The 24,374-nt window shown below is 33.6% G+C and overlaps 4 protein-coding genes across 5 annotated transcripts; 3 read left to right on the forward strand and 1 right to left on the reverse strand.

The window, feature by feature from the left end:
* Positions 1–6,708: 6,708 nt before the first annotated feature.
* LOC118029827 (GDP-mannose 4,6 dehydratase 1) lies at positions 6,709–8,266 on the forward strand. Its single transcript, XM_035033769.2, has one exon. The coding sequence runs from the start codon at positions 6,778–6,780 to the stop codon at positions 7,882–7,884; it is 1,107 nt and encodes a 368-aa protein (XP_034889660.1). The 5' UTR covers positions 6,709–6,777; the 3' UTR covers positions 7,885–8,266.
* An 875-nt stretch (positions 8,267–9,141) lies between these two features.
* Positions 9,142–12,455, reverse strand: LOC118029826 (uncharacterized). 2 transcript variants are annotated; one of them, XM_073409132.1, is made up of 7 exons: positions 12,212–12,455; positions 12,047–12,130; positions 11,875–11,962; positions 11,281–11,366; positions 10,144–10,255; positions 9,727–9,946; positions 9,142–9,401 (listed from the first exon to the last, which is right to left on the reverse strand). In XM_073409132.1, exons 1-7 carry the CDS (start codon positions 12,245–12,247, stop codon positions 9,347–9,349), a joined length of 681 nt encoding a protein of 226 aa, XP_073265233.1. In that variant the 5' UTR covers positions 12,248–12,455; the 3' UTR covers positions 9,142–9,346. The 2 variants fall into 2 exon arrangements, with proteins under 2 accessions (XP_073265233.1, XP_073265232.1); XM_073409131.1 differs by having other exon boundaries at positions 11,281–11,369.
* Positions 12,456–13,095: 640 nt separating this feature from the next.
* Positions 13,096–17,518, forward strand: LOC118029823 (uncharacterized). Its single transcript, XM_035033765.2, has 11 exons — positions 13,096–13,429; positions 13,619–14,568; positions 14,634–14,723; positions 14,821–15,285; positions 15,694–15,808; positions 15,888–16,040; positions 16,166–16,419; positions 16,546–16,660; positions 16,764–16,816; positions 16,901–16,978; positions 17,064–17,518. Exons 1-10 carry the CDS (start codon positions 13,234–13,236, stop codon positions 16,961–16,963), a joined length of 2,454 nt encoding a protein of 817 aa, XP_034889656.1. The 5' UTR covers positions 13,096–13,233; the 3' UTR covers positions 16,964–16,978; positions 17,064–17,518.
* Positions 17,519–22,043: 4,525 nt separating this feature from the next.
* Positions 22,044–23,098, forward strand: LOC118029824 (histone H1). The gene is made up of 2 exons (XM_035033766.2): positions 22,044–22,311; positions 22,451–23,098. The coding sequence occupies exons 1-2, from the start codon at positions 22,138–22,140 to the stop codon at positions 22,883–22,885; spliced, it is 609 nt and encodes a 202-aa protein (XP_034889657.1). The 5' UTR covers positions 22,044–22,137; the 3' UTR covers positions 22,886–23,098.
* The last annotated feature ends 1,276 nt before the right edge of the window (positions 23,099–24,374 follow it).

Here is a 24,374-nt window from a genome sequence, read left to right on the forward strand (position 1 = left end):
TTTTGGGTTTTTTACTCACATATGGTAGGTGCTAACGAGGAGGGAGAGAGAAGGAGAGAGAAATATCTGATGAGCTGCATTTAAAATTTTAAATAACGTAATCCAATAATTTTGGTGTGTGTGTTTGTCCTCATGATAAAAAGTTCGTTTTTTGTGGGTATATATATATATATATATATATATATAGAGAGAGAGAGAGAGAGAGAGAGAGAGAGAGAGAGATGATGGTTCAACATCCCTAAAATTGGCAGGCAATGGAATTGTATCACCATCGTTTGTCGTTGCGTTGACGACGATGAGTTATCTATTTTCTTTAATTTCATCTGCTGCACGTCCAGCCCAACAAGCAGGCCTGGTTTCCTCAAGGCACATACGCGCGGGCCTTACCCGAATCAATGATTATTTTTTATATTTTCATATAGCCTCGTAAAATAATAGCGATCATTTCCACAAGTTTTCCTTATTTATGTTTTTTTTTTCAAGAAGCATTATAAGAGGTAGTCTTTATTATCAGAAGTAATGCTTTTCTATACTGCTTTACAAAAAATAATGAGTGATTACTAAAAATTTCTACATCAGTAGAGGTTTAATAATTACAAATTAATTAATTTAAGATGCATATTTTTAAAAAAAACTAAGACAATAATTACTCATTCCTTTCTTTACTATTAATAAGCTTTTAAAAGAAAAACAAATGTTGAGATAACTAGATATTTAGTGGTTTATAGTTTATTATCTCTTAGTTCATACTGATATTTGACTAATTATAACTTTAAGGGTGTGTAGTTCAACTGGTTATGCCTCTAAATTTACTCCATATAGGTCACTATTTCAAGTTTTACAAATCTCAGGGCTATTGGAGGTTTATATAATCATTAATTTCAGGATTTGTGGAATTAGTTGAGGTGCGCGTAAGCTGGCTCGGACACCTATATTAATAAAAAAAATATTCGACTAATTATGTATAGCCTTAAAATCGATCATAATTATTTGATAGGTTTAAAAATTTGATTTCCTATTCTTTGGAATTAGCATATACATATTAAATAACACATAATTTGATCTTATCATTTTCCAACACAAATTTAAAATTATGCTAAAAAATTAACAAATTTAAAATTGAACCTATACGGATAAATTATTGGGAGAACATGGGGCGACAACTTAGATTGTGGATCAACCAACCAACCACTAGTACAAAAAAATTTTATTTTATTTATTGGCTCAATTAGTCACTCCTTCAAATTTGATAGATAAATTCAATATAAATAAATAAAATAATATGCCATTTTACAATTGACTGGTTGATAGTTCCAAGTGACAAATAAGATTCATCAAGTAATATATCAATCAAAATAGAAAATTTAAATGATTTGCTCATTTATTAAATTTAATGAGGTACTACTAATAGTTTAGCATAATTTTATAAAAATACAAATTATTTTATGGGTAATATTAATCGTACCAAAGGGAACTAGAATCATATATATCGAACAACTAAGTCTTACTAAATAATACGTAAACTTAGTGTAATAGTTGAGATTTCAAGGAAAGTAAATTCTGCAAGAAACGTTACCGCTGCTCTTATTCTTCAACTGAAGGCGTGTCTTTACTCGACAAAATCCCTTTTTTCTCTCTTTCATTTCCCTTGGAAAAAGAGTAGATCGACAAGTTACAAACTCATCGATACAATATTGGTGTTTTAGCTTAATTAGCAAGCATTTTGGTCAATCTCAGTCTTCGATTAATAAAATATTAAATGATAGAATTGTAAAAAAATTAAATATACAAAATAATAAAAAATAAATAGCAATTATAAACTAAAAAAAAGCATAAGCCTAGACAGATCAAGTCTCCAAACTTACATGTTAGATTATGAAATCAGAATAACTAAATAGAAAAAAAATCATAAAAAATAAATTAAAAAAAAAACAATTTTGAATCATGAGATAGAAACAAAATAAGTTTAAAAAAAATGATGCCAACTCTTTTCCCGAGCCATTTGTTTAGAAGCACCATATATGAAAAGATCATAAAATCTAATTTCCAAAAAATGAAATATTAAAGGATTATGTTTTTTTTTTTTTAAAGTCAAACAATAGGATCCAAAAGAAAAAAACTGTATTTAAAAGTAAAAAAAAAATGTGAGCCCACTTGGGTTAACCAATCAAAACACATGAGCCAAATTATAAGATTTGGATAAACACTATAAAAAGAAAAACAAATAAAATCTTGAATCATATTTTAAAAAATAATCAACGTCGTCGAATGAGATTGAAAAATAAAATAAGTAAAAAAAAAGATGTGAACCAGTATTAGCTTACAAAACTTGTGAACTAAGCCGTTTGATCGGAAGTACCAAAACTAAAAAAACTATGAAGCCCAAATTTCAATAAATAAAATGTTAATGGTTGAAATTAGAAAAAAGATTCAATCAAAAAAAAATTTCAGAAGAAAAAATAACAATTAAAAAAACAAGGATCAAATTTTTAAAAATAATAGAGAAAGGATGCATAATTTTGGATTGAAGAGCTAAATTGAAAAGAAAAAACAATTCCACAAAAGAACTATAAGAAGAAATCACCAATATATTGAATACCAAATTTTAAAAAATAAAATTTTTTATTAAAGGATGAAATTGAATATAATTAAAAGTTTACAAAATAGGTAAGAAAAAAATGAAAGAAAAAAAATCAAGACCAAATTAAAAAAAAAAACAACAAATAAAAGTTTTAGATTAAATGATGAAATTAAAAAGAAATAAAAAACTTACAAAAAAGCCAATAATAAAAATTACAAATCAAAACAATGAGAATTAATACTCAAATATTCCTAACCAAGGGGACGACCTGGAATTTTAAATGATAAACATGAATTTCAAGGGAGGAGGGAGGGAAGAAAAAAGAAAAAGAAAATGTTGCTAGCACCAGATCTGGTAGCCTTTATCCACACGTGTCGCCTCTCCAAGGAGACGATGTCAAAAATAATCAAATACAACCATGGAAGTTGGTGTTTGACTACTAAACGGCCACACATGCACCTCCCATAGGGCGTTAGGGTTGTCATGCATTGATGTATGTAATGCACGCTTAAAAAACTTTTTGAAAATAATATTTTTAAATATTAAATTACATAATTGCTCCTAATCCAACCTGACAATTACAAAAATAAAGCCTGATGACAAATATAAAAATACCCCTCAATGTAAATTATAGAAAATCCAAACCAAGGGCATGTGAGTAATTTTATTTTTCATAAAAAATCACAAAGACAAAAACACCCATGATTATAAGCTTTAAATTAATACTGAATATAAGGGTATTTATTTATTGTGCATCATAAAACAAAAGGACAATATTGCCCCCTTTAAATTCTAGAATGACAAATAGATCATTATAAAATTACTAAATTACCCCAATAACATCCTTTCTTGGTTTTGCTTTTAGTGGCAAAACAAGTTTTTCACCGAGAGATCCAATAACCACCCATTTCATATATTTAATTTTTTACTTGGGTTTCTTGCCATTCAATCTTGTCGGTCCTTAGAGGATGTTTGTAAGCGTGATAGCGGTTGTTTTTTAAAATATTTTTTTATTTAGAAATGCATTAAAATAATATATTTTTTATTTTTTTAAAAATTATTTGTGATATCAGCACATTAAAATGATTTAAAAACATATATAAATAAATAAATTTAAAAAAAAATTAAAATTATATGGAACGTGGGTTGCACCTCATTTCTAAACTGTACTAATAAATTAACCCAAATTAGCTTACAATCTGATCAAATAAGGGTTAAGTAAAAAAAGTTAAAGGGACGGAAAAAAAGCATTATAAAGCATATAGTGGAGTCTACTTGAATTTGCTTCTTAATTACTCATCATAACTTGACTTGTTATTGATAAAATCGAAGAAGAAAACGCAAAACTATTTTTAAATTCGGGCAAAACCAATGAATTGTGCCCAAGGAATGCGCTCAAGTTTAAAGAACACTTCAGGCTCCTTTAGAATACACCTTGGCAAAAATTTAACAAACCAGTCAACTCAATATGGCAGGCTAAACGCCCCGCCCCGCCCCCACTTATCTATTCACGTAACAAAACAACTATGGTCACCGACATATAATTTTGGGGTTATTTTTTTCTTATACAGCCTGTTAATCATTAAAAAATTAACCATGATATATATGCTTTTTTAATTTTTTAAGTACAATAAAATAACTTGATTACTTTCCAAATAAAAAAAATTTAAAACTAGCACATAAAGATATTTCTATCTTTTCATCTTTTTATATACAATAAAGTGACAGGCTTACCTTTTAAATAAAAAACTTAAACTATGTCAAGTGATTTTTCTGTTATTATCAGGTTCACCATGAATAATTTAATTATTTTACACTGATTTTAAAATATATAAAGTAAAAAATTGTTTTTGCGTAAGAGGCTTCCACACACTTTAAAAGATATGTGCTGCTCCTCTTGGTGGAAAATATGTCCTTCCACCGTGTTGGTGGATGAGCCACCATGTCTTCTTCTTGTCGATGTAACATGCGTAGTAGTTGCAAGATGATTTATAATTGGTTTTTTTTTTTTTTTTAACTCTTTCACCCTTAAAAATTAGAAGTTGGTCATCTTTATTATTGATATTTTAATTTTAGTTTTTATTTTTTTAATTTATGATTTTGTTCTTGATTTTTTTTTATAAAAAATTTATTTATTTTCAATCTCATAATTTAATCTCAATCTGTCATATGCTATTTTTTTTTTCAATGTGGTCTTTATTGTTTTGATTTCTAATATTTTTTCTTATTTTTTTATAAAAATTTTATTGGTTTTTAATTTCATTGTTCAATACAAATTTATTTATATATTATTTTTTAATTTGATTCTCATTTTTTTTTTTTTTTTTTGTTATTTTGTTAAAGTTATTTTTTTTCAATCCTCACCATTTGATAAAAAAAATATAGTCGCCTTCTAATTTATTTTTTATTTTGATTTTTATTCTTATTTTTTTAATTGCTAATTTTTTGGATCCTTTTATATGATTGTTTTTTTCTTCTTTGATTTTATCTTTAAAATTTGATTTGTTGGGATTGAGTTTTTGTTTTTTCATAGAAGATGTTTTTGGTCTAATAATCCGAGTTACGAATTTGAAAAGTTGATGAATTGATATTTTTTTTGGTTTATTTTCTTTTTCGATTTCATCTTAGACATTAGTTTATTTTATAGAAAAAAAAAATCAACTCTATGGTTTTCTTCAATTCTTTTCTATCGGGTTATCTCGACCTCATGACCTAGAACGCAAGTTTGTCGGTGTTAACTCAGGCTAACTCGTTTTTTATTATTCAAGTTATATATCTATCATGCTAATTTCAGGTTGACTTATATTGGTTTTTGTATCCTTATTTTATCTAATTTCATCATTTCATATTTAATCGAATGAAAATTAAATGTTATTATATTTTTCACTCTTGGAAAAAGATTTTTTCCTCGAGTTATTGTGGTCATTTTTTTTCATTTATCATTATTATTTTTTATTTTATTAAAATAAAATCCGTTTATTTAATTAATCAAGACTATAACCTAAGATATAAACACACATTAAGTTTTTTATAGAAAAATTAATCCAACATGTGAAGTACGGTGTCCCCAATTCTAGTGACTTCTCTCTAAATGAAACGTTGGAAACACACTTGGGACTTACGAAAGTTTTATTATAACACAAATGATGGGTAATAATACTACACAAAATTCAAAAATTCTTCTCCGGACACCCTTGTAAATCGGCACTTTGATTTGTACCTTGTAATAATAAATATACATTATTTATTGAGACAAACAAATAAGAACAATTAAATCTTTACTACTAGTGTATTTTTTAAATTTATTATCTTTCGACTATCGATTTATCTCTTACCCGACTCAGTGACGACCGGATAATTTAGGGAACATTACTTGGAATCTGTTAATGGCTTTCTAGCACCAGATTTCGTCATCTATATATAAACACTTTGTTTATTTTTAAATGTCAAATATATAGTTGAGATGCAATGTAATATTTATGTATGTAAAAAAAGAAAAAAAGAAGTTATTATATTATAAATGATTTGTATTCAAGATAATACGGTAAAAAAAATCCAAAGCTACTACTTTTGGGTTCTTATGAAATATAAAATCTGAAAATAACCTTTATGATTATTTTCAAAATAATATTTTAAAATAATATTTTTTATTTTTTAAAATTTATTTTTGATACTAACACATCAAAATAACTAGAAATACATTGAAAAAAATTAATTTGAAAAAACTATATATATTTTTAAAAATGCTAGTTAACTGCAAAAATAAATTATGCCTATATATTGTTATATAACACTTAGTTCACAGGATTAAACCTGAGAAAATAATGTAAAAACGAATATATATGTACTTATATTGGGAGTCAAAGTCTCAAGGCTTGCTTTTGAGTTTCTGTGGATTCATAAATCCACCACCACGCTAGATGCCCCTTGAAAATTGGGTAATAAATACTCTTTAGCTAGCTTAGGTTGCGAGTGAAACCCACCTCCAAGCCCAAAACCGTCAATTCAGCCCAAAAATCAACACTTCAACATCCATTCCATTGACCTTTCTTATACACCCTCCTTCCATTTACCATTCTACCCTTCTCCACCACCCCTCCCTCCCGCTATATTAAACCCCAACCTCAACAGACCGAAATCGCAACAGACTAGCTTTTTCTTGTAATCCCATCAAATCAAATTTGGACTATCCATCAATGGCATCCGAATCAGACCAACCCCGATCCGCCTCCACCACTCTCGTCAACGGCGAAATCAAACCCAAAATCGCCCTGGTCACCGGTATAACCGGCCAAGATGGTTCATATCTCACTGAATTCCTCCTCAACAAAGGCTATGAAGTTCATGGGCTGATTCGTAGGTCCTCCAATTTCAACACGCAGCGGATTAACCATATTTATATAGATCCACACAATGTCCATAAAGCCCGAATGAAGCTACATTATGCAGATCTCTCTGACGCGTCGTCTCTCCGTCGTTGGCTCGACACAATCTACCCCGACGAAGTCTACAACCTTGCAGCCCAATCCCATGTGGCAGTCTCTTTCGAAGTCCCTGATTACACGGCGGATGTCGTCGCCACAGGAACTGTCCGCCTTCTTGAGGCGGTGAGGTCTCATATTGCCGCGACAGGGCGAAGCCATGTCAAGTACTATCAAGCGGGATCTTCGGAAATGTTTGGGTCTACGCCGCCACCGCAATCAGAAACCACCCCATTTCATCCAAGATCACCATATGCCGCGTCAAAATGCGCGGCGCATTGGTACACTGTTAATTACAGGGAGGCTTATGGGCTGTTTGCTTGCAATGGGATTTTATTCAATCACGAATCTCCTCGTCGCGGGGAGAATTTTGTAACCCGAAAGATCACGAGGGCTCTTGGGAGAATTAAGGCGGGGTTGCAGAGTAAGTTGTTTTTAGGGAATTTGCAGGCCTCGAGGGATTGGGGTTTTGCAGGGGATTACGTGGAGGCAATGTGGATGATGTTGCAGCAGGAAAAGCCTGATGATTATGTGGTTGCGACAGAGGAATCGCATACGGTGGAGGAGTTTTTGGAAGTGGCATTTGGGTATGTTGGGATGAATTGGAAGGATCATGTTGTAATTGATAAGAAGTATTTTAGGCCTGCTGAAGTGGATAATTTGAAAGGGGATTCGAGCAAGGCGAGGAAAGTGCTTGGCTGGAAGCCTAAAGTCGGGTTTGAGCAATTGGTGAAGATGATGGTCGATGAAGATGTTGATTTAGCTAAGAGGGAGAAGGTTCTTGTTGATGCTGGTTACATCAATGCTCAGCAACAGCCTTGATTCATACGTCTGCTGGTCTCTTCGAGTCAACGGAAAGCACTTTCCAGTCAATTTCAGTCAAAGAAAAATTTGACTTGGTTTTCAGGAAAGCGTTTTCCCTTTAACTGTGTTTGTTTTCCGGAAAGTGATTTCCGGGAAATAACTTTCCAAACTTTCTTGTGTTTGTTTGCCAGTAGGAAAGTTGGTCAATGGAAAACACTTTCCAGTAAAAAGAAAATTTGGCTTGGTTTTCAGGAAAGTGTTTTCCTGAAAAATTTGAGTGGAAAACACTTTCCGGAAGTTGTGAAAAATTTAGAAATGTCATTATTTGCTGATTATATTAAATTTAATCCTCAAACTTTTGATTGATATATATATTTTGTTTTGAATATTTATTTTTCAATTTCATCTCTTAAAATTTTATTTTTATATTAACTTTGTCCTTATTTTTATAATTGCTATTTGCTTTTTCCTTATCATATTTTTATTGAAATTTTTTATCTATCAAATTTGGTCCTCATTCTTTTGATTGTTACTTATTTTATTTGAAATAATTTATGAAATGTTGATTATTATTTCTTTAATTTCTTCATCTTTCATTTTTTTTTTAAATTTTTAGATTTGATCTCTATTATTTTGATTATTATTTATTTTATTTGAAATAATTTATAAAATTATATATATATATATTTTTAATTTCATTCTCATTCAACTTTTTAATTTGTAAGATTTGTTCCTCATTATTTTAATAAGCTATGTATGAATATATAATATAATAAAAAAATTTATCATTATAAATACTTTTTAGATTTCATTTTTTTTTATTATAAGTGATTAAATATTTTATATATATTAGATAAACTTGAAAAAAAAATTAATTCATTAATAAATTATTTTCTAGTTTATTTTCCATAACACAACCAAACACTAAAAAATATTTTCCAGTTCATTTTCCATAATACTGCCAAACATCAAAAAATACTTTTTTAAAATTCACCTTCCAAAAAAAAAATCACTTTCCTGAGGCTAAGCAGAAAATAACTCTCTGATCTGAACTGTTTAGCAGCTGACGCGCACGAGGTTCTATGGTTCGACGTACAATTCGAAAACCATTGCTCCTGTTCACGCAAATTATACTTGTCGTCGTCAGCACACTGTTTGCTAATCTGTCCATTTTGCCACCTATGAAATAGAAATAATAGAGAAGTTGTGATGGGGTCGTGGGGACTGCTGTCCTTTTCTTTAGAAATGCTCTGAACGTGGAGGGTTTTCTTCTTCTTCTTCTTCTTTTTTTAATAATATGGCTGAAAAACATAATTTGAAAACCACCTAATTTGATATAAAAAAACCTCCATTATTCTAGTGTTAGTTTATTCTGTATCGGTTTACGTCTGCAGGCAGAAGTTCGTGCATTGTTAATTGCACAAGCAATAGGTGGGATGGGGTAGTGGGGTGTCCCGTTGGCTGTCCGCTCCTTTCTTTGTCAATATCTATTTCTCGTAATAGCGTTTAAAAAGGAAGCATCAGATGCATCAGATCTGGTTTAAAACAAACACATGATGCATCAGATGCTAGCTCATGTCGGTGCAGCATAATCTTTACATTTTACAGCAACAGCACCTACTGTTATATCTCAGGTCATGTTTTCAATATCTTGAACAAGGAAACTATCATGGATTAATTAAGAAAATGAAAGGATGGCATCATAAGAATAACAATTTGTCCTCACATTTCATCCACTAAGCTTCTTTGTCAACGTTTCCAATATGCAAATCTCGATCCCAATGGAGATTATGGGTTAAACAATGACTATATACAAGGTAAGAAGAAGGTGAAAACAGAACGTAAAACAGTTAGTCTGACCTGGCTTCGTTTGAAGGTGGATAAGATTTTAGTACTCTTTGCACAGATGATGAGCTAGAGCTGATCTCTGGGTCAGCAGTGGCAATTGAAAATGGCTTAACTGATGAACGAAGAGATTCTGGTCCCTCTGTAGTAATTCTATCGCACAATGCATCACAATTACTAATCACCTCAGTCAACCTCCCTTTTAACTCCCCAATCTCCACCTGCAGAGAATGAACTGCAAGTGCTGTCCCAATTAATGTTGATTAAAGGCTTGATCAAAGATGCAGTCAAGAATAAGAAACTGAGACTCACTACAAGTAACTTAGCCAAAAGGCAAACACTACTGAGAGAATGATCAATTCTCTTATAATTTCTCCATGTGATTCCATAATCTGTTAGTAATCAGTTATAGTTTGATAAGTTGTCAAGTACCTTCTGATAGATTCTGCGAAGCAGTCTTCATTGCTGACACCGAGTAATTAAACCTTTGAAGAAGTTTAATTGCCAAAACATCTGCCACTTCTATCTTATTTCCTATCTCCTCCTGCAATAGTTTTCACCAAAATATAGTGGAAGCAACATTAAATTTCTGAATCCTACCAAGTGTAAAATAGCAAAACCAAAACAAAGTCAACAAAAGAGGTACAGCGGGTTTTCCAGGACAAAGCATACTGCTAGAAGGATTTCAAACATCAGCATATAACACAATAACTGCTAAAGTAGTACTTTCCAGTGGAAACTATTGCTGTTATTGCACCCTAGTCAGACTATTTGGTTAAGAATCAGTGATTCCACGTATTCATGGGTAAAGAAAGAGAAAATTTCAAATGGTTCATCAATTACACGTCCTTTTTGACATAAAACCATGTTTAAAGTGCCTATTCAAGAGTGTAATAAAGGTTGTTTTTTCAAAGTTTTTTACTTGAAAATGTATTAAAATAACATTAAAATTTGACATCAAATCCAAAAACACACAAAAAAAAAATAATAATAATAATAATTCGAAGCTAAAAATCCAAAATTAAATTTTTTTCAAAAGTGTAGTTGGACTGCAATGCCAAATACTACCAAAGTCTTTGGACCTTTAATTCATCTATTACAAAATCAGGTCGCCCAGAATTGAGTGCAAAGTACAACCAGATCATGTGGTTTCTCTTAACAGCAGATTGGACATTTTACATTTTTATGCTGCTCATCACCATCATTTATAGTTGGCTACTTTCGATTGATGCATCACCAAAACCTAAACATGAGCATTGAAGAGTTGCAACCACTACTTGAAAATCAATTTACATGTGACCCTAACCTATAAACTAGTTTTGTACAGATCATGATGAAATTTATCGTTATCCATGTCCATGTGGCATGTGTGCATCTTAGTACTAAACTTCAACCTGGCTTTCAACCTAAATCAAAAACTGCATCAGAGAAAGAACTAAAAATACAAAATATAATCCATTGAGGACCCCCACCCCCAGATCATAGGATCCATCCCATGCCTTTACAATATTTAAATAGATTTTTATAAACTGGTCTTCTACTCATAGTAGTTCTCAATGACAGACAAACCTGTTTCTTGCTAATCTGCTGGACCTTCGCCTCTAGCCAATCACGATATATCGAGAAGAGCTCCAACAACACATTTGGATTTACAGCTGCTACATTTAACATTAAAAACAACACACATGCAAATACCAAATCAAAATATTAGCCTTTTTCAAACAATTATTCCCTAATTTAAACGGGATGAGCAAGATACAAGAAATAAGAGTACAAAATTACATCTATGACCAATATACACTACATGAAAAACCACGTCGAACAGCTACTATTCAACTTGACATAACATTAATTTCATTCTATATAAAACATTCACGAGAAAAAGTATTAAGCTACTGATTGTTCTCGTTTCTCTTTCTTGACCATTTTATACCCAGGGATACTGAAGCGAACCTTCAAATGTTTTAAGCTGACAACATTCACACACGTTAGAAAGTAAGTTGCTTTTCTATTCATCGGTAGATATCTTGGTTCGAATCATTTTCAACTCCAGAGAGCGAATTAATTTATACTTATCTAACATTCTAACTTCTTTATTATGCTTCAATGGCGAAAGTCTATAGCAGGAAGGAAAACAAGAAAGAAAGCAATTCCAAGACCCACCAGGAGCTGAAGAAGCCGATGCCTTCCTCACCAAAATGTCAGTCAAACTACCTTCTTCCTTTCGAGGTGAAGTTAATATTGGCCTTGTCTACAGTACAAAAAAAAAATTGAATAAAAAGATAGCGCACGAGTCTCCAAATTGGGATTGTGTAAAGGATAATAAAAAGCTTACAATTTTGAGGGATTCGAGCCTCTCCAAAATGGGATCCACAGCTTCTGATCTCTCAGTGACAGTAGTGATCTCATCTGTCAGTTTCTTTACACCAAAAACAAGCAAGTTACTCAGCAGTGACAAATTTATTGTAAATGATTAGAGATTTTTAAAAGAACTAACTACCTGCGAACTTGAAAGACTAGACTCGGAGGCACCCATGGGGGTTTACAGTTTACTTCTAAACTCTTGTCTTCAACGGAAAGTTCGATAGCGTGTTTTAATCGCCACCGAGTACTGATCGGTACCCGTTGGACTCCGCCAAGGAATCGTATAGAAGGGGTAGCAGCTTGCAGTCGAATCTATTGAGGCTATCAGCTGGAGTGCTTTAAAACAAAATGATGCCGTTTCGAACCCCGTAAGTCTGGGACGACTACTAGTTTTGTGGTTGTGGAGCGAAAGGACGGCTTTTGGTTTAGTAGCAGTTTAGTCCCTAAGGTCTGATACGTGTTGCATATTACTACCTGTACTTGCACAAATGAAAAATCTAGAGCTTGTAGTTCAGGACAATGTGTACTGCTAGATGCATTACAACCGAATTCCTTGTGTGTATGGTAATTTTCTTGAATTCCACTCCGTAGGATAAAAAATTAAATAAAAACCACAACAGTTAATTAGATGACAATAAGAGCTAAACCCCATTAATTTCGATTATTTTTAAAAACAAATTCTCTGAAGTTTTTATTTAAAAAAATTAAATTTTTTTTTAAACAAAACAAAACAAAACATTATTTGGGTTTCACTAAGTACATCATATTTGATATAAATAATACAAGTTTGATAAGATTAACCTCTAAAATATTTTTAAATAAAAAATAAAATAAAATAAAATAAATAAATTAATATGTTAATTTATCAAGTTAGACCGGTTTTAATAAAATTTAAAACATCATGTTTAATGTATAAATATTAGCACATTACAAGGACTAAAAAAGCAACCAGAATCACTTCGGTCTTCCCCTTCCCCTATCTTCATCTCGTTTATATATAAAGCCCTCATTTTTTTTTATTCTTAAAAAATTGCAAAATCAATCAAATAAAGTAATTAAACTTTCTTCCCCTTTCCACGGATATATTCTGCTCCAGTCAATCTTAAGATTCATAAATTCAAGCCAGTAATCAATCTCACTCCTTCTGTGTATGCCAACATGAAAGCTACGAAAGCAGCCGCAACTAAGAAAACACCGGCGGGAAGGAAACCTGCCGCTGCCAAAGCCGCTCCTGATTCTGCCACCGAGGAGACACTGGTTCCAAAAACTCCAGGCAACGCCAAGCAGACACAAAATAATGACATGACACCGTTGCCAATTACTGGTTCTGATTCTAAACTTGAACAATCACCAGGTGATAATGACTATTTCATCGTTCTATTACAAAGTTTTTAATTATTTATTTAGTAGCTTGATATTATTTTTAATTAGGGTTTCTTTTTTTGAAGTGAAGCAATTAATGTGATTTTTAAGGGTTTTTTTTTAGTTTTTTTTTTTTGAGGTTTCTAGGCCAGGTCTGCTAATTGATAATTTTTAATATTAGTTGAAGGAACAAGTGTACATATGGACGTGAGCATGGCGACGCCGGATACTACGAAGCCACTTCCGATTAAGAAGAAGGTTGTGAGGAGAGTGGTGAAGGTGGTGAAGAAAACTCCTGCCAATGCAAAAGTTCTTTCAGAACAAACACCAAAAACTATGATTGCCTCAAAGTCTAAGGTTGAAGAAAGCTCAAAGGAGGAGGAACTTGCTGCTGAGAATGTTGGAGAATCCTTAAAGAAGGAAGAAGTTACGATGAAAGTGGAAAATTCTAAGGTTGAAAGTGTTGCTGTCTCTGTAAAGGAGGAGGAAGGTGTGGAAGAGCCTGTACTCGATTCTAGCAAGGATGATGGAGCTATTAGTGATTTGGTTTGGGACTCTGTGACAAAGAAACAAACTGCTGTGGAAGAGCTTGTGAAAGTATCTAGGAATGGAGAACCTGACAGTGGGGGAAACGGGATGGATGTTAAGGAGGATGAGAGGAAAGACATGGATGATGAAGTAAAGCCCATAAACGAGGCTGTTAAGATGGAAGAGACTTTGAAGGATGAGGTTCGGAGAGAAGAGGCGCAGCCCGAGCAAGATGAGTATGGTGGGGATGATGGATATGAGGAGTATGGAGATCGAGTGGATTTTGAAGATCCTGGTGAGGATGACTTTGAAGATCCAGACGAGCCTGCCGAGGAAGCTGATGCAATGGAAGACGAACGCAGGGAACTAACAGCTGTTGCTAAGGAGCGTAAGATTAAGAAAGAGTATGAGATATTTGTTGGTGGGTTGGATAGGGATGCTACTGAGGAGGATTTGAGAAAGGTTTTTGAGAAGATTGGTGAAGTGGTTGAAGTTCGATTACACAAGAATCTTTCAACGAATAGGAATAAAGGATACGCGTTTGTGAAATTTGCAAGCAAGGAGCATGTGAAGCGCGCTTTGTCAGAAATGAAAAACCCTGTGGTATGTATCACTTCATGGTTTTGGTTCACATTTTATAAATGTAATATTAACTCAACTGTTCACAGATTCGTGGAAAACGATGTGGGACAGCACCAAGTGAGGACAATGATACATTGTTCTTGGGAAATATATGCAACACATGGACAAAGGAAGCTGTGAGTATCTAATAAAATCCAGCTCTTGTTTAATATATATTATATATATATATATATATATTTCTTCAGTGATTTATTATATAGTGTGGAATGGCAGATAAGGAAAAAGTTGAAGGATTATGGTGTTGAAGGAGTTGAGACCATCACTGTTGTCTCAGATGCTCAACATGAAGGGAGAAGTCGTGGTTTTGCATTTCTTGAGTTCGCTTGTCATTCTGATGCAATGCTTGCATACAAGAGGCTTCAGAAGCCTGATGTTGTATTTGGCCATCCAGAGAGAACTGCTAAAGTGGCATTTGCTGAACCTATACGTGAGCCTGACCCTGAAATTATGGCTCAGGTTAAGACTATATTTCTTGATGGCCTTCCCCCACACTGGGATGAAGACCGTGTTAGGGAGTGCTTGAAAGGTTATGGAGAGATTGTGAGAGTTGTCCTAGCACGAAATATGTCAACTGCCAAGAGAAAGGATTTTGGATTTGTTGATTTCTCTACGCATGATGCTGCTGTTGCTTGTATTGAGGGAATAAATAATAGAGAATTTGGTAATGGTAACACAAAGGTAATATATGTTCTGTCGATACTTCATCTACTTCAAATCATGTTGCTTTGCAGCTGTTCTTTTCTCATTTCTTTTTGTTGTGTTTGTAGCAAAATCACTTTACCTAAAAAGCCACTTCTAGGTTTTATTAAATTATTTTGTCATTTTCCTTTAACTAAAATGAGGGATTGAGGTGTTGAAGATGTGTTTTGAAATTACCTCACATCTTCTTTTCAGTTTGTTACTTTCATTAGTTTTAGTTTTAATTTTATTTCCTTGCCTGGTAGGCTTTGATCATTCCAGTATCGATGCATGTGAAATGCATGCATTTAGTTGCATGGTACATAATAAACTTTCCACCTATTTTGTTTTTAAACTGGCAAGTGATGGTCTATGAACTGAGGTCACGATGTTGTCATGTGCTGGCAGACGAGAGTTAAAGCAAGGCTGTCAAATCCATTGCCAAAAACTCAGGCTGTGAAGGGTGGAATGTGTGGTGGCTTTCGAATTGGTCATTCTGGAAGTGGAAACTTTTCAAGATTTGGTAACCTTTGATCTTGAGGACTTGAATCTTTCTTAACATCTGGTCTTGTCTCCATTTGATTTAGGCAACCGTGTTACAGGAAGGGGTTTTGGGCGTGGTGGACATCACTCCAACTGGGCAAATTTCCAACGTGGCAGGGGTTTCTATCAACGAGGACGTGGTCAAACTAGTAGAATGGTTCCTCATGAGTATGACTATAATGATCGATATGGCATGCTTCATGGGAGGCAAGGTATTCAATGGTCTCTCTCCCTGTGAGCGTGCGGACACACCCACACACACACTTCCTTTCCAATAGAAGCAGATCTTTCAGTTGGCTACCGCTAAAAATCTAACTCCAACTATTGTATTGAGTAGGAGGGAGAAGGGGTACTTTCAGAGGAGGTTATCACACAGCTGGTAGAGGTATGACTGCTGGGCCATCAAGATCTAATATGAATAGAGCTTGGCATGATATCCCTGAGCGAGGACACAGGGACCATGTTTCTTCAAGGAGGCAACCATTTTCTCCTGAAGAAACCTTTGACCGACGTTTTGTTGGAAGGCACTTTGATGACCCCTATTTTTATGATGATGGACCACATGGAATGAAGCGGCCATTTTACATGACTGTGAGAATTTCTTTTTATGGCCAAACTGTCATTTGGTCAATATTGTTCTTTTAAAATTTAAGCTTCTGTCGATGCTTGTGCATCCTTTATATTCTTTAGAGTTTGATAGTATTCTCTTGCTTTTAGGACCAAGATCCTGATTACATGGAACCTAGTAGGCTTCGACCCCGGTTAGATTACTCTGATCCTCGATTAGATTATGCTGATCCAGCAGCTTCATTTCGTGGGACACATTATCGTGGTATGAGTTGTTTTGTCCCAGCTCTTTTCACTTTGTGTGGCATGGTTATTTTACTTGGTTTATTGTTTTCAATATTTATCATCCTTCTGTCTTTATGTTTCAGATGCATATGGAGCAGGCAGTGAACCCTACTTTCATGAATATCGTGGTTCTGATGTGAGCAATTAACCTCTAGCTTATCCCAGTTCTTTTTTTACTATTAATAGCTTCATCCTATTTTGTTTTCTGTTTGTGTTGCAGTATGCTTCATATCCACCTTATTATGGGAGCGACCATTCATATGGCGGTGGTTACCGCTATTAGGCACAGTCAAATCTGGTAATTCCAATTGCCTTGCAATCTTAAATAGTCTATATTGGATGTGATTCTTGAAGTTAAAGGTTTTGACTTCAATTGTGTCTAGGTGGGCTTGGAAAAGCAGGACGCTAAACATTGATGATAGGCAAATGGCTTGGTGTTCAGAAACTAGTTGAAGTTGCCTTTACTCTTATCTTTTCCATGTCTTGTATTTTTCCTTGTGATTCCCTTCAAATTCTCTCCCTGTGAAAATTTTCGGTGCAGTATCCGGAGACTTTGTCTAGTTTAGGGTATATCTTCAAAGGGCATAGATTAAGCAAGTAAAATTCTCTCTATATTTTGGAGATTGGAATAGATATTTATCCCTTTGATCTAGGCATGAACTGCTTGAGGACTTACATTATGGGGTTGTTCTATAGTTTAGTTTTTGGTTGTGTTTATGTTCCTGAATCTTGGATGAAAAATTGATGCTGATGATGTTTAATTTTGAAGCCAAAACATAACAGATTGGTGACTATGGTTTATGGAAGTGCAAAGTTTCAAATCAAGGTTTTTCTTGTAGTGATGGAGGTGAAGCAGTTAATACTGAGTATGCTGGTTCTAGCTTTGTGGAGATTTCTTGAAAATTTTGAAAGAGAAATGGAAAGGTTTAGACCTTCTATACCTAACTTGTAGGAATTGTAAATCCAAATCGTAACATCTTGTGTGGCTTTATTTTGAAAATTGGAATGGATTTGTGCCCCATAAAACTTAATGGTTATTTAGTATACCAATGACCGGTCCGCCTGGATATGATCTGGCTGTTCATTCAACATTTATGCACCTATTGCCAAAGCAAAACTGCTGGGAATTGCATTTTATTTGAAGGTGCATTGCACTGAAGATGAAATTAAGATTTTGAACACATTTCATTTAATTATTATTTTACTAGGAGAACTAGCAATTGGCTTGGTCCATAGTATATCTTGATTCTTCAGTGGCATAAGATTTTATGTATTTTGAGAGTGATCCTATGGTATCTTTACATAACAGAATCATTTGTTTGGGTTGAGATTGAAACTGACAGTTTGTGAGGTGATAAGATCTGTCTTTCAAGGTGAATTGATTCGTAAGCTTAAACTGTCACCTATTCTGATAGTTACTGTTTACTAGCTTTGGATTGATGGAGAATTGGCATTGGTGTGCCTACAAGAAAATATATGATGGTGTTTCATATGTATGCCTCTTAAACTTCAATGGTTGAATTGTGTTTCAAAGCTTACAAGCATTTTTCAATGGTGGTAATGGCGTACAGTTCTCTGTATCACAATGACACTTGGCATAGAATCCTAAATGTGGAAATTGTGGTTATAAAGATGAAGGTTCTTATATTATGCCCAATCATTTTTAGCCAATGCTACAGTTGTTTTAGATCCCTGATAATCCAAATATTTGTTGAATGTTTATGCTCCGCCATGTACTTAGAAAGTGGTAGATGCCAATTGCAATGAGGTGTCCTGACTTGAAACAATGATTAAGTCCTGTATTTCCTGTTAGGACATTGTTATAGTGATGAGGTTGATTGCGCAAGTTGGGAGTATACTACCATTCGGTTACTTTTTTTAGTCAGAAGTGCAGGAAATAATATTTTGAATCATACAGATTGCATTGATTTTAGTGGGGTTGGGAGTTGATTTATGTTTGTTGTCAATTGGTTTCCTGTAGAAAACTGTGTTATAATATGCGTTGATCTTGGGATTTCCTTCAATCAAAACCAAAATATGAGGTATTTCCTTGTTGATAAATCTTCTATTTTTTTGCCTCAAATTTTTCTTGTAGGGCAGATATGTGGATCTGGTGCCATTGTGTGATAATACTTGGCTATCACTTGGTGGTTAGGATTTTGTATTTCTGTATTAGAAGATAAGATGTTCCATGCTATAAAATGATTCCATTTTTAGAAACTGTACTTGCAGCAGACACAGAATAGTTCTACCAAAAAATGGGAGTAGCCTTTTGTTTTAATGTTGGAGGTATGTTGATGACTGGTTAATTTTTGCCTATTTAATTCTTTGTCTTGGTGTGTTTGTGTTGGTCAACAATACTTCTAATTGATACATTGCTTACAAAACAAGTTTCAAAGAGTTATTATGGATTAAATGGTAGACTAAATGAGGTCCACCCTTTTCTGTTTCATTTTCCATTTGCAAGCAATTGTGTTGCAGTTACTTGTGGGTTATAGTGATGAGTGCAGTTAGGTCGTAATTAATCTGTAACATGAATGCGGAAATCAAGTTTCTATACATGAGATTTAAGTTGTTTGCCAAACATAGAAACAAGCACCCACCATATCAGTGTTAGGAATTCTCTCATCTCGTGTTGGAATAATTCTTTAGATCTGTAGAGTACCTTGGAGATTGTTTTGACCTCATGATACATCTTTAGATCTACAGTGCATCTTGGATCTCGTTTTGACCTCATGTCATAATTATAACCTTCAATTGATTCTGACATGCTGTTCTAGTAGCAGTAAGGTTTTCCATATTGTGTTAATAATAATATTTACTATGGAGCATCTTAGAATATTGCTTAGGCGCTTGCCAAAGTGGTTTTTGGGTCCATTAGGGTGTTGAAGTTTTGCTGCTGAAGTTCATATATCCATACAGTTGTGTGCCTTTTTGTTTGTCTCAGCGCGCCCACCCCTTTTTCTTCCCTGTATATTTCCCGAGTTCTCTCCTTCAATTTCAAGTTGATCAAATTTTCTCTCATTTGTGACATGTTAGAGTTTGAGGATTGTGATTTTATCATTGTGATGAACTTCAATTTGTAATTTGAGCTAAACTACTGGTACTTTCTTAACATGGTTTTCTGCTAGTTGATAGAATCTGTTCCTCATAATGGCTGTTTAATTTGGATGCTTCGTATTGCATCTAGTCACTCGTGCATCATTGTGCTTCAAAAAGGTCAGAGGCTGGGTTTCCCCTACAGCTTCAAGAGTCAGCTATGTGCTCCAGGTAATTTTTGTTTCTGCACCATTTCAAGAGTTGGCCGTGTGCTCCAGGCCAGAGGTGGATTTCCCTCACCTTGGCCGGAAAATGTTGTGGGTTCTTTTTGTTGCCTAGTGTATTGTGATTCAGAGGGTTTTGTCATATTGGTTACATGTGAACAAACCGAGCAAGACCCTTGACTTGTTTGAATCACTAGGGATTGATGCACATGCAGATCAGCCATTAAAACAGCAACTATCCATAGGTTGGTGATGAAATTTAAGTGATTTGATGTGTGAACTGCAATTAATCGCTATGCTAACATGTCTCCACTTTCAATCATATGATGCAGAGTCAACGGTCTTTTGACCCACGGTAAAGGTGGTATTTGGCATTGCCGGATTATTTTAGCTTTTAAATAATTATTTGTTTTAATGTTGTTAAATCATTTTGGTAAATAATTTTTTTTAAATAAAAAAAATATTATTTTGGTATGTTTTTAAACAAAAAAATATTTTAAAAAACAATTTTAAATTTTGTTTCGGTCTAATCCTGTTGTGGTCTAAAGATTGGAGATATCAATGGCCCTCCAGGCTTTCCTGTCTTTAACCAATGACTTGAAAATCACACAAACAACAAAAGAAAGATATTCCAGCAGGTTGCCATGCTCGCCTTCTCACTTGTTTTCGCGAATGAAGCGACGAGACCTCAAATGTAAAATAAGTTAACGAGCATATCCAAATTAATAGCACACATCATTTACTACTAAACAAGCTCGGACAGATTAATCAGAAACGAAATCATTCAAGGACAAGAGGGTAAAATTTAATTATGAAACCCTGCTTTTCCCCATGCTTTGAAGTTGGGGATCGCAAGAGGGTGAAGCTCACCTGTAATCCAACTGTTTCAGCAAGAAGTGGCGAAAGGATCAAGTGTCCGTATGAGTATCTGGTATGCTTGCCTTGAACGAATCTTAGTCGTACAGCTGATAGAAAAAAGCAGAGATGATAATTGTTGCCATTGTAGTCTCGTCCTGAATTTTGTTTGTCGTGTGATATCAGCTGTCTCTTGCATGTAGTTTAATGTTCTGATAGAAGTTGTGTCTTTTTTTCTGATAGTTGATTATGTGTTTTTCGTTTTTGTTTATTGAGGGTGAGATTATTAATAGTGGCTCACTTGCACAGGAGTATATAATAATTTCTTGTTAATTGGGCTAAGTTAATAATTTTGGGTTTAAATCTGCTATTGCATATTTTAAGAGCATGTTTAATATTATAGTAATGGTTATGTTTTAAAATGTATTTTGTTTAAAAATATATTGAATAATATTTTTTTAATTTATTTTTAAAATCAGTACACTAAAATGCTTTAAAAACATTAAAATATGTGTGCGTGTATATATATATATATATATAAGACGGAAACAAACGATCGGTGCTGACAGATTTTTGTCTGTATTGATGAGATGTAAAGCATTCGAGAAGTTTCTTCCAATTGCTTATTTCACAGGTTTGCATTCCCTATATGCATTAGGGGTGTTAATGTGAAATTGTAAATAATGAGTTTTAATTCCGACATATATACTATGGAACAATCACAATAAGCCTAATCTACCCGCCGCAATCCACAAAGGCATACCCATAGGATTAGAATCCCATATCCCAATTCTTAAACACTGAAAAATAAATAGAAAGTAACAAAACAAACACTGTTTTTCTTCAATGGCCTCAAATCACACCCAAATGCCAACCAATTTATCCCTTTTAAACAACATTGTGATCTAGACTTTCCCATCTTCAATCTCATAAAAACATCTACCGCAAGAAACCATCTATGCCGGGAGAAATTTGATCCCAAATCCATCCAAAAAACACACCTTTTGTTTATCATACCCCCAAAACAAAACCAAGAAGCAAGTGCCATGCCTGTTCCCTATCCACAACAATCCATGCCCTCCTTCCATTTATTCGCAAGCAAAAGGGAATATAAACAACCATTAGATCCCTCTCCACGTGTACGTTCTAGATCTATCATTGCACACATCAGCAATCTCCAGAACTCGAAATGGCCAATAAGAACCCACTCTCTCCTCTTGTGTTCTCCCTATAAATGCCAACAAATGTCGTTCAGACATGACATAAGAAAGCCATATCAGCAGCATCCGGTATCTCCGTGGAATAATATTCTGCGCGTGTTCTACCTTGCTTGATCACCATGACAACCAGCAAAGAAGCTGAAACTGAAGCTCCCGTGGTTGAGCAGCCCCCTGCTACAGAAGAGCCTAAGGTGGAGGAGAAGCCTTTGAAAGAAAAGAAGCCAAGGACTCCTAGAGAAAAGAAGCCTAGACAACCTAAACCAAAAGCTGTTGCTCATCCTCCTTATTTTCAGGTATTTCTATGTATTTTCATGCTCTTCCTTTTTTGGTTTCTTGATTTTTTTTTTTGTTCTACAAGCATGCCCTGTTATTATTATTATTATCTTTATTTTTATTGATGTTTGATGTAATTTGTGGATCATATTATTGTAGATGATCAAGGAGGCTATTTTGGCTTTGAATGAGAAAAGTGGGTCCAGTCCATATGCAATAGCCAAGTACATGGAAGAGAAGCACAAAGCAGTACTCCCAGCAAATTTCAAGAAAATTCTAGGTCTTCAATTGAAGAACTCTGCAGCGAGAGGAAAGTTAATCAAGATCAGGGCATCTTACAAGCTGTCAGAGGCAGGAAAGAAGGAGAAGAGCACTACAGGGAAAGTCTCCAAGGGAAGTAGTGCAGTGAAGAAGACTAAAGAGGTTAAACCTAGTATGAGAAAGACCAGGTCTGTGAATAAAGCTGATGCTGGTGCAAAGAAAGTTGTTGGGGCGAAGAAGGCCAAGAAATCAGCTGCTTCTAAACCTAAACAGCCCAAGTCTATCAAATCTCCTGCTGCCAAAAGGGCAAAGAAAGTTACTGCTACTGCTTAGATGTAGAAATTTTGTACTAGCAGAACCGCAGTAGTTAGTTTCTGATGTTCTACGTTGGGTTTATGTGAATATGGGATGAACTGTGTTTTCTAGTTTATGTTGGGGTGTCTGTCTTGTGAAACGCTTTTTGGGGCACAAGTGGTCTCTGCTTTGTATAATCTTGCATGTTTAGAGGTTAATGGAACTCAGTTTTGCGTTCTTGCTTTTTCTGAATTCTGTGTGTTCGTGGATACTGTTTTTTCCCCTTTCAATCACATTTTCTTTGCAACCGAGAACGAGAGGGTTCAAAATGCGGGTGAGGGACTACTTGGATTTATGTCCAAAGTGGATTTCAGTGATGTACGGCGAGTGTTTTTTTATTTAAAAATATATTAAAATAATATATATTTTTTATTTTTTAATAATTTCTTGATATTAATATATTAAAATAATTAAAAAAAATAATAAATTTTCATGTTTTGAATCATATCCCAAATAGGTTAGTGATGATCTCCAAAGAATTGCATGCTTAATTTTGTGGGATTTGTTTTTTCCGCTAGGTAGGTTCTGGAATCCAAAGTGGCTCGCTATGGGATAAGGACTCCAGGAAAGAGGCTTTAGATTTCGGTGCTTATATATATATATATATATATATATATTAGCACAGTGGCAAAAGGAATTTGTTAAAATAACATAAAATTTATTTTTAAAAATAACATTAGCAAGTTTTATATGTATGATCTTAAAATTGCAATGAGAGGTATTTTTTTAGCCTTTTAACTTTCTATATAAAAAAGAAAACGACAAAATCAAGTTATATTTGATACACTTCACATAATCAATTCAATACAAATGACATATTTTATAATTCAATTTTATTTTAACTCAATTTTTAATTAAACAAACTTAATTCACTTTATACATCAACAAAATCAATTCTTTTAACATTCAAATACATTATTAATTACATTTAATAATTTATTTTATGGACACATCTGCACCATCAGAATCATGAACATGTTCCTGTCTAAAAAAAAAAACAACCCTATCCGCTAATTTCATTTCTAGACATTCACCCTTCCTAAGCTTTATCAGGTATAAAATGGCACATTTAGCCATAACATGCCAAACCTCATTGAGTTTACTACGAAGCATAAAAGATCTAATATATAACAAAAATTATATCATCATCTATAATTTATAAATAAGATATTTATTAAATGTAATAAAAATACTAATACATATTAATTTATTATATCTTGTTGCATAAGGCTAATTTATTGGATTATGTAGATGCCTTATAATATACTTTTATATCTTTATAATAAATCTTCGTGTTATGTTCATGAATCATGTCATGTAGATATTTAAACAAATAGAGGGATCTTGCTATGCAAATATTCAATTTCTTATAGCATGCCAAAGGTTTATATATGTTATATGAATCAATTACCAATCATCTTTTTTTTTCCCTAACGATTAACAATATGTAATTAATCAATTGCATCAA

Source organism: Populus alba, chromosome 5, assembly GCF_005239225.2.
Source record: "Populus alba chromosome 5, ASM523922v2, whole genome shotgun sequence".
Classification (NCBI taxonomy): Eukaryota; Viridiplantae; Streptophyta; class Magnoliopsida; order Malpighiales; family Salicaceae; genus Populus; species Populus alba.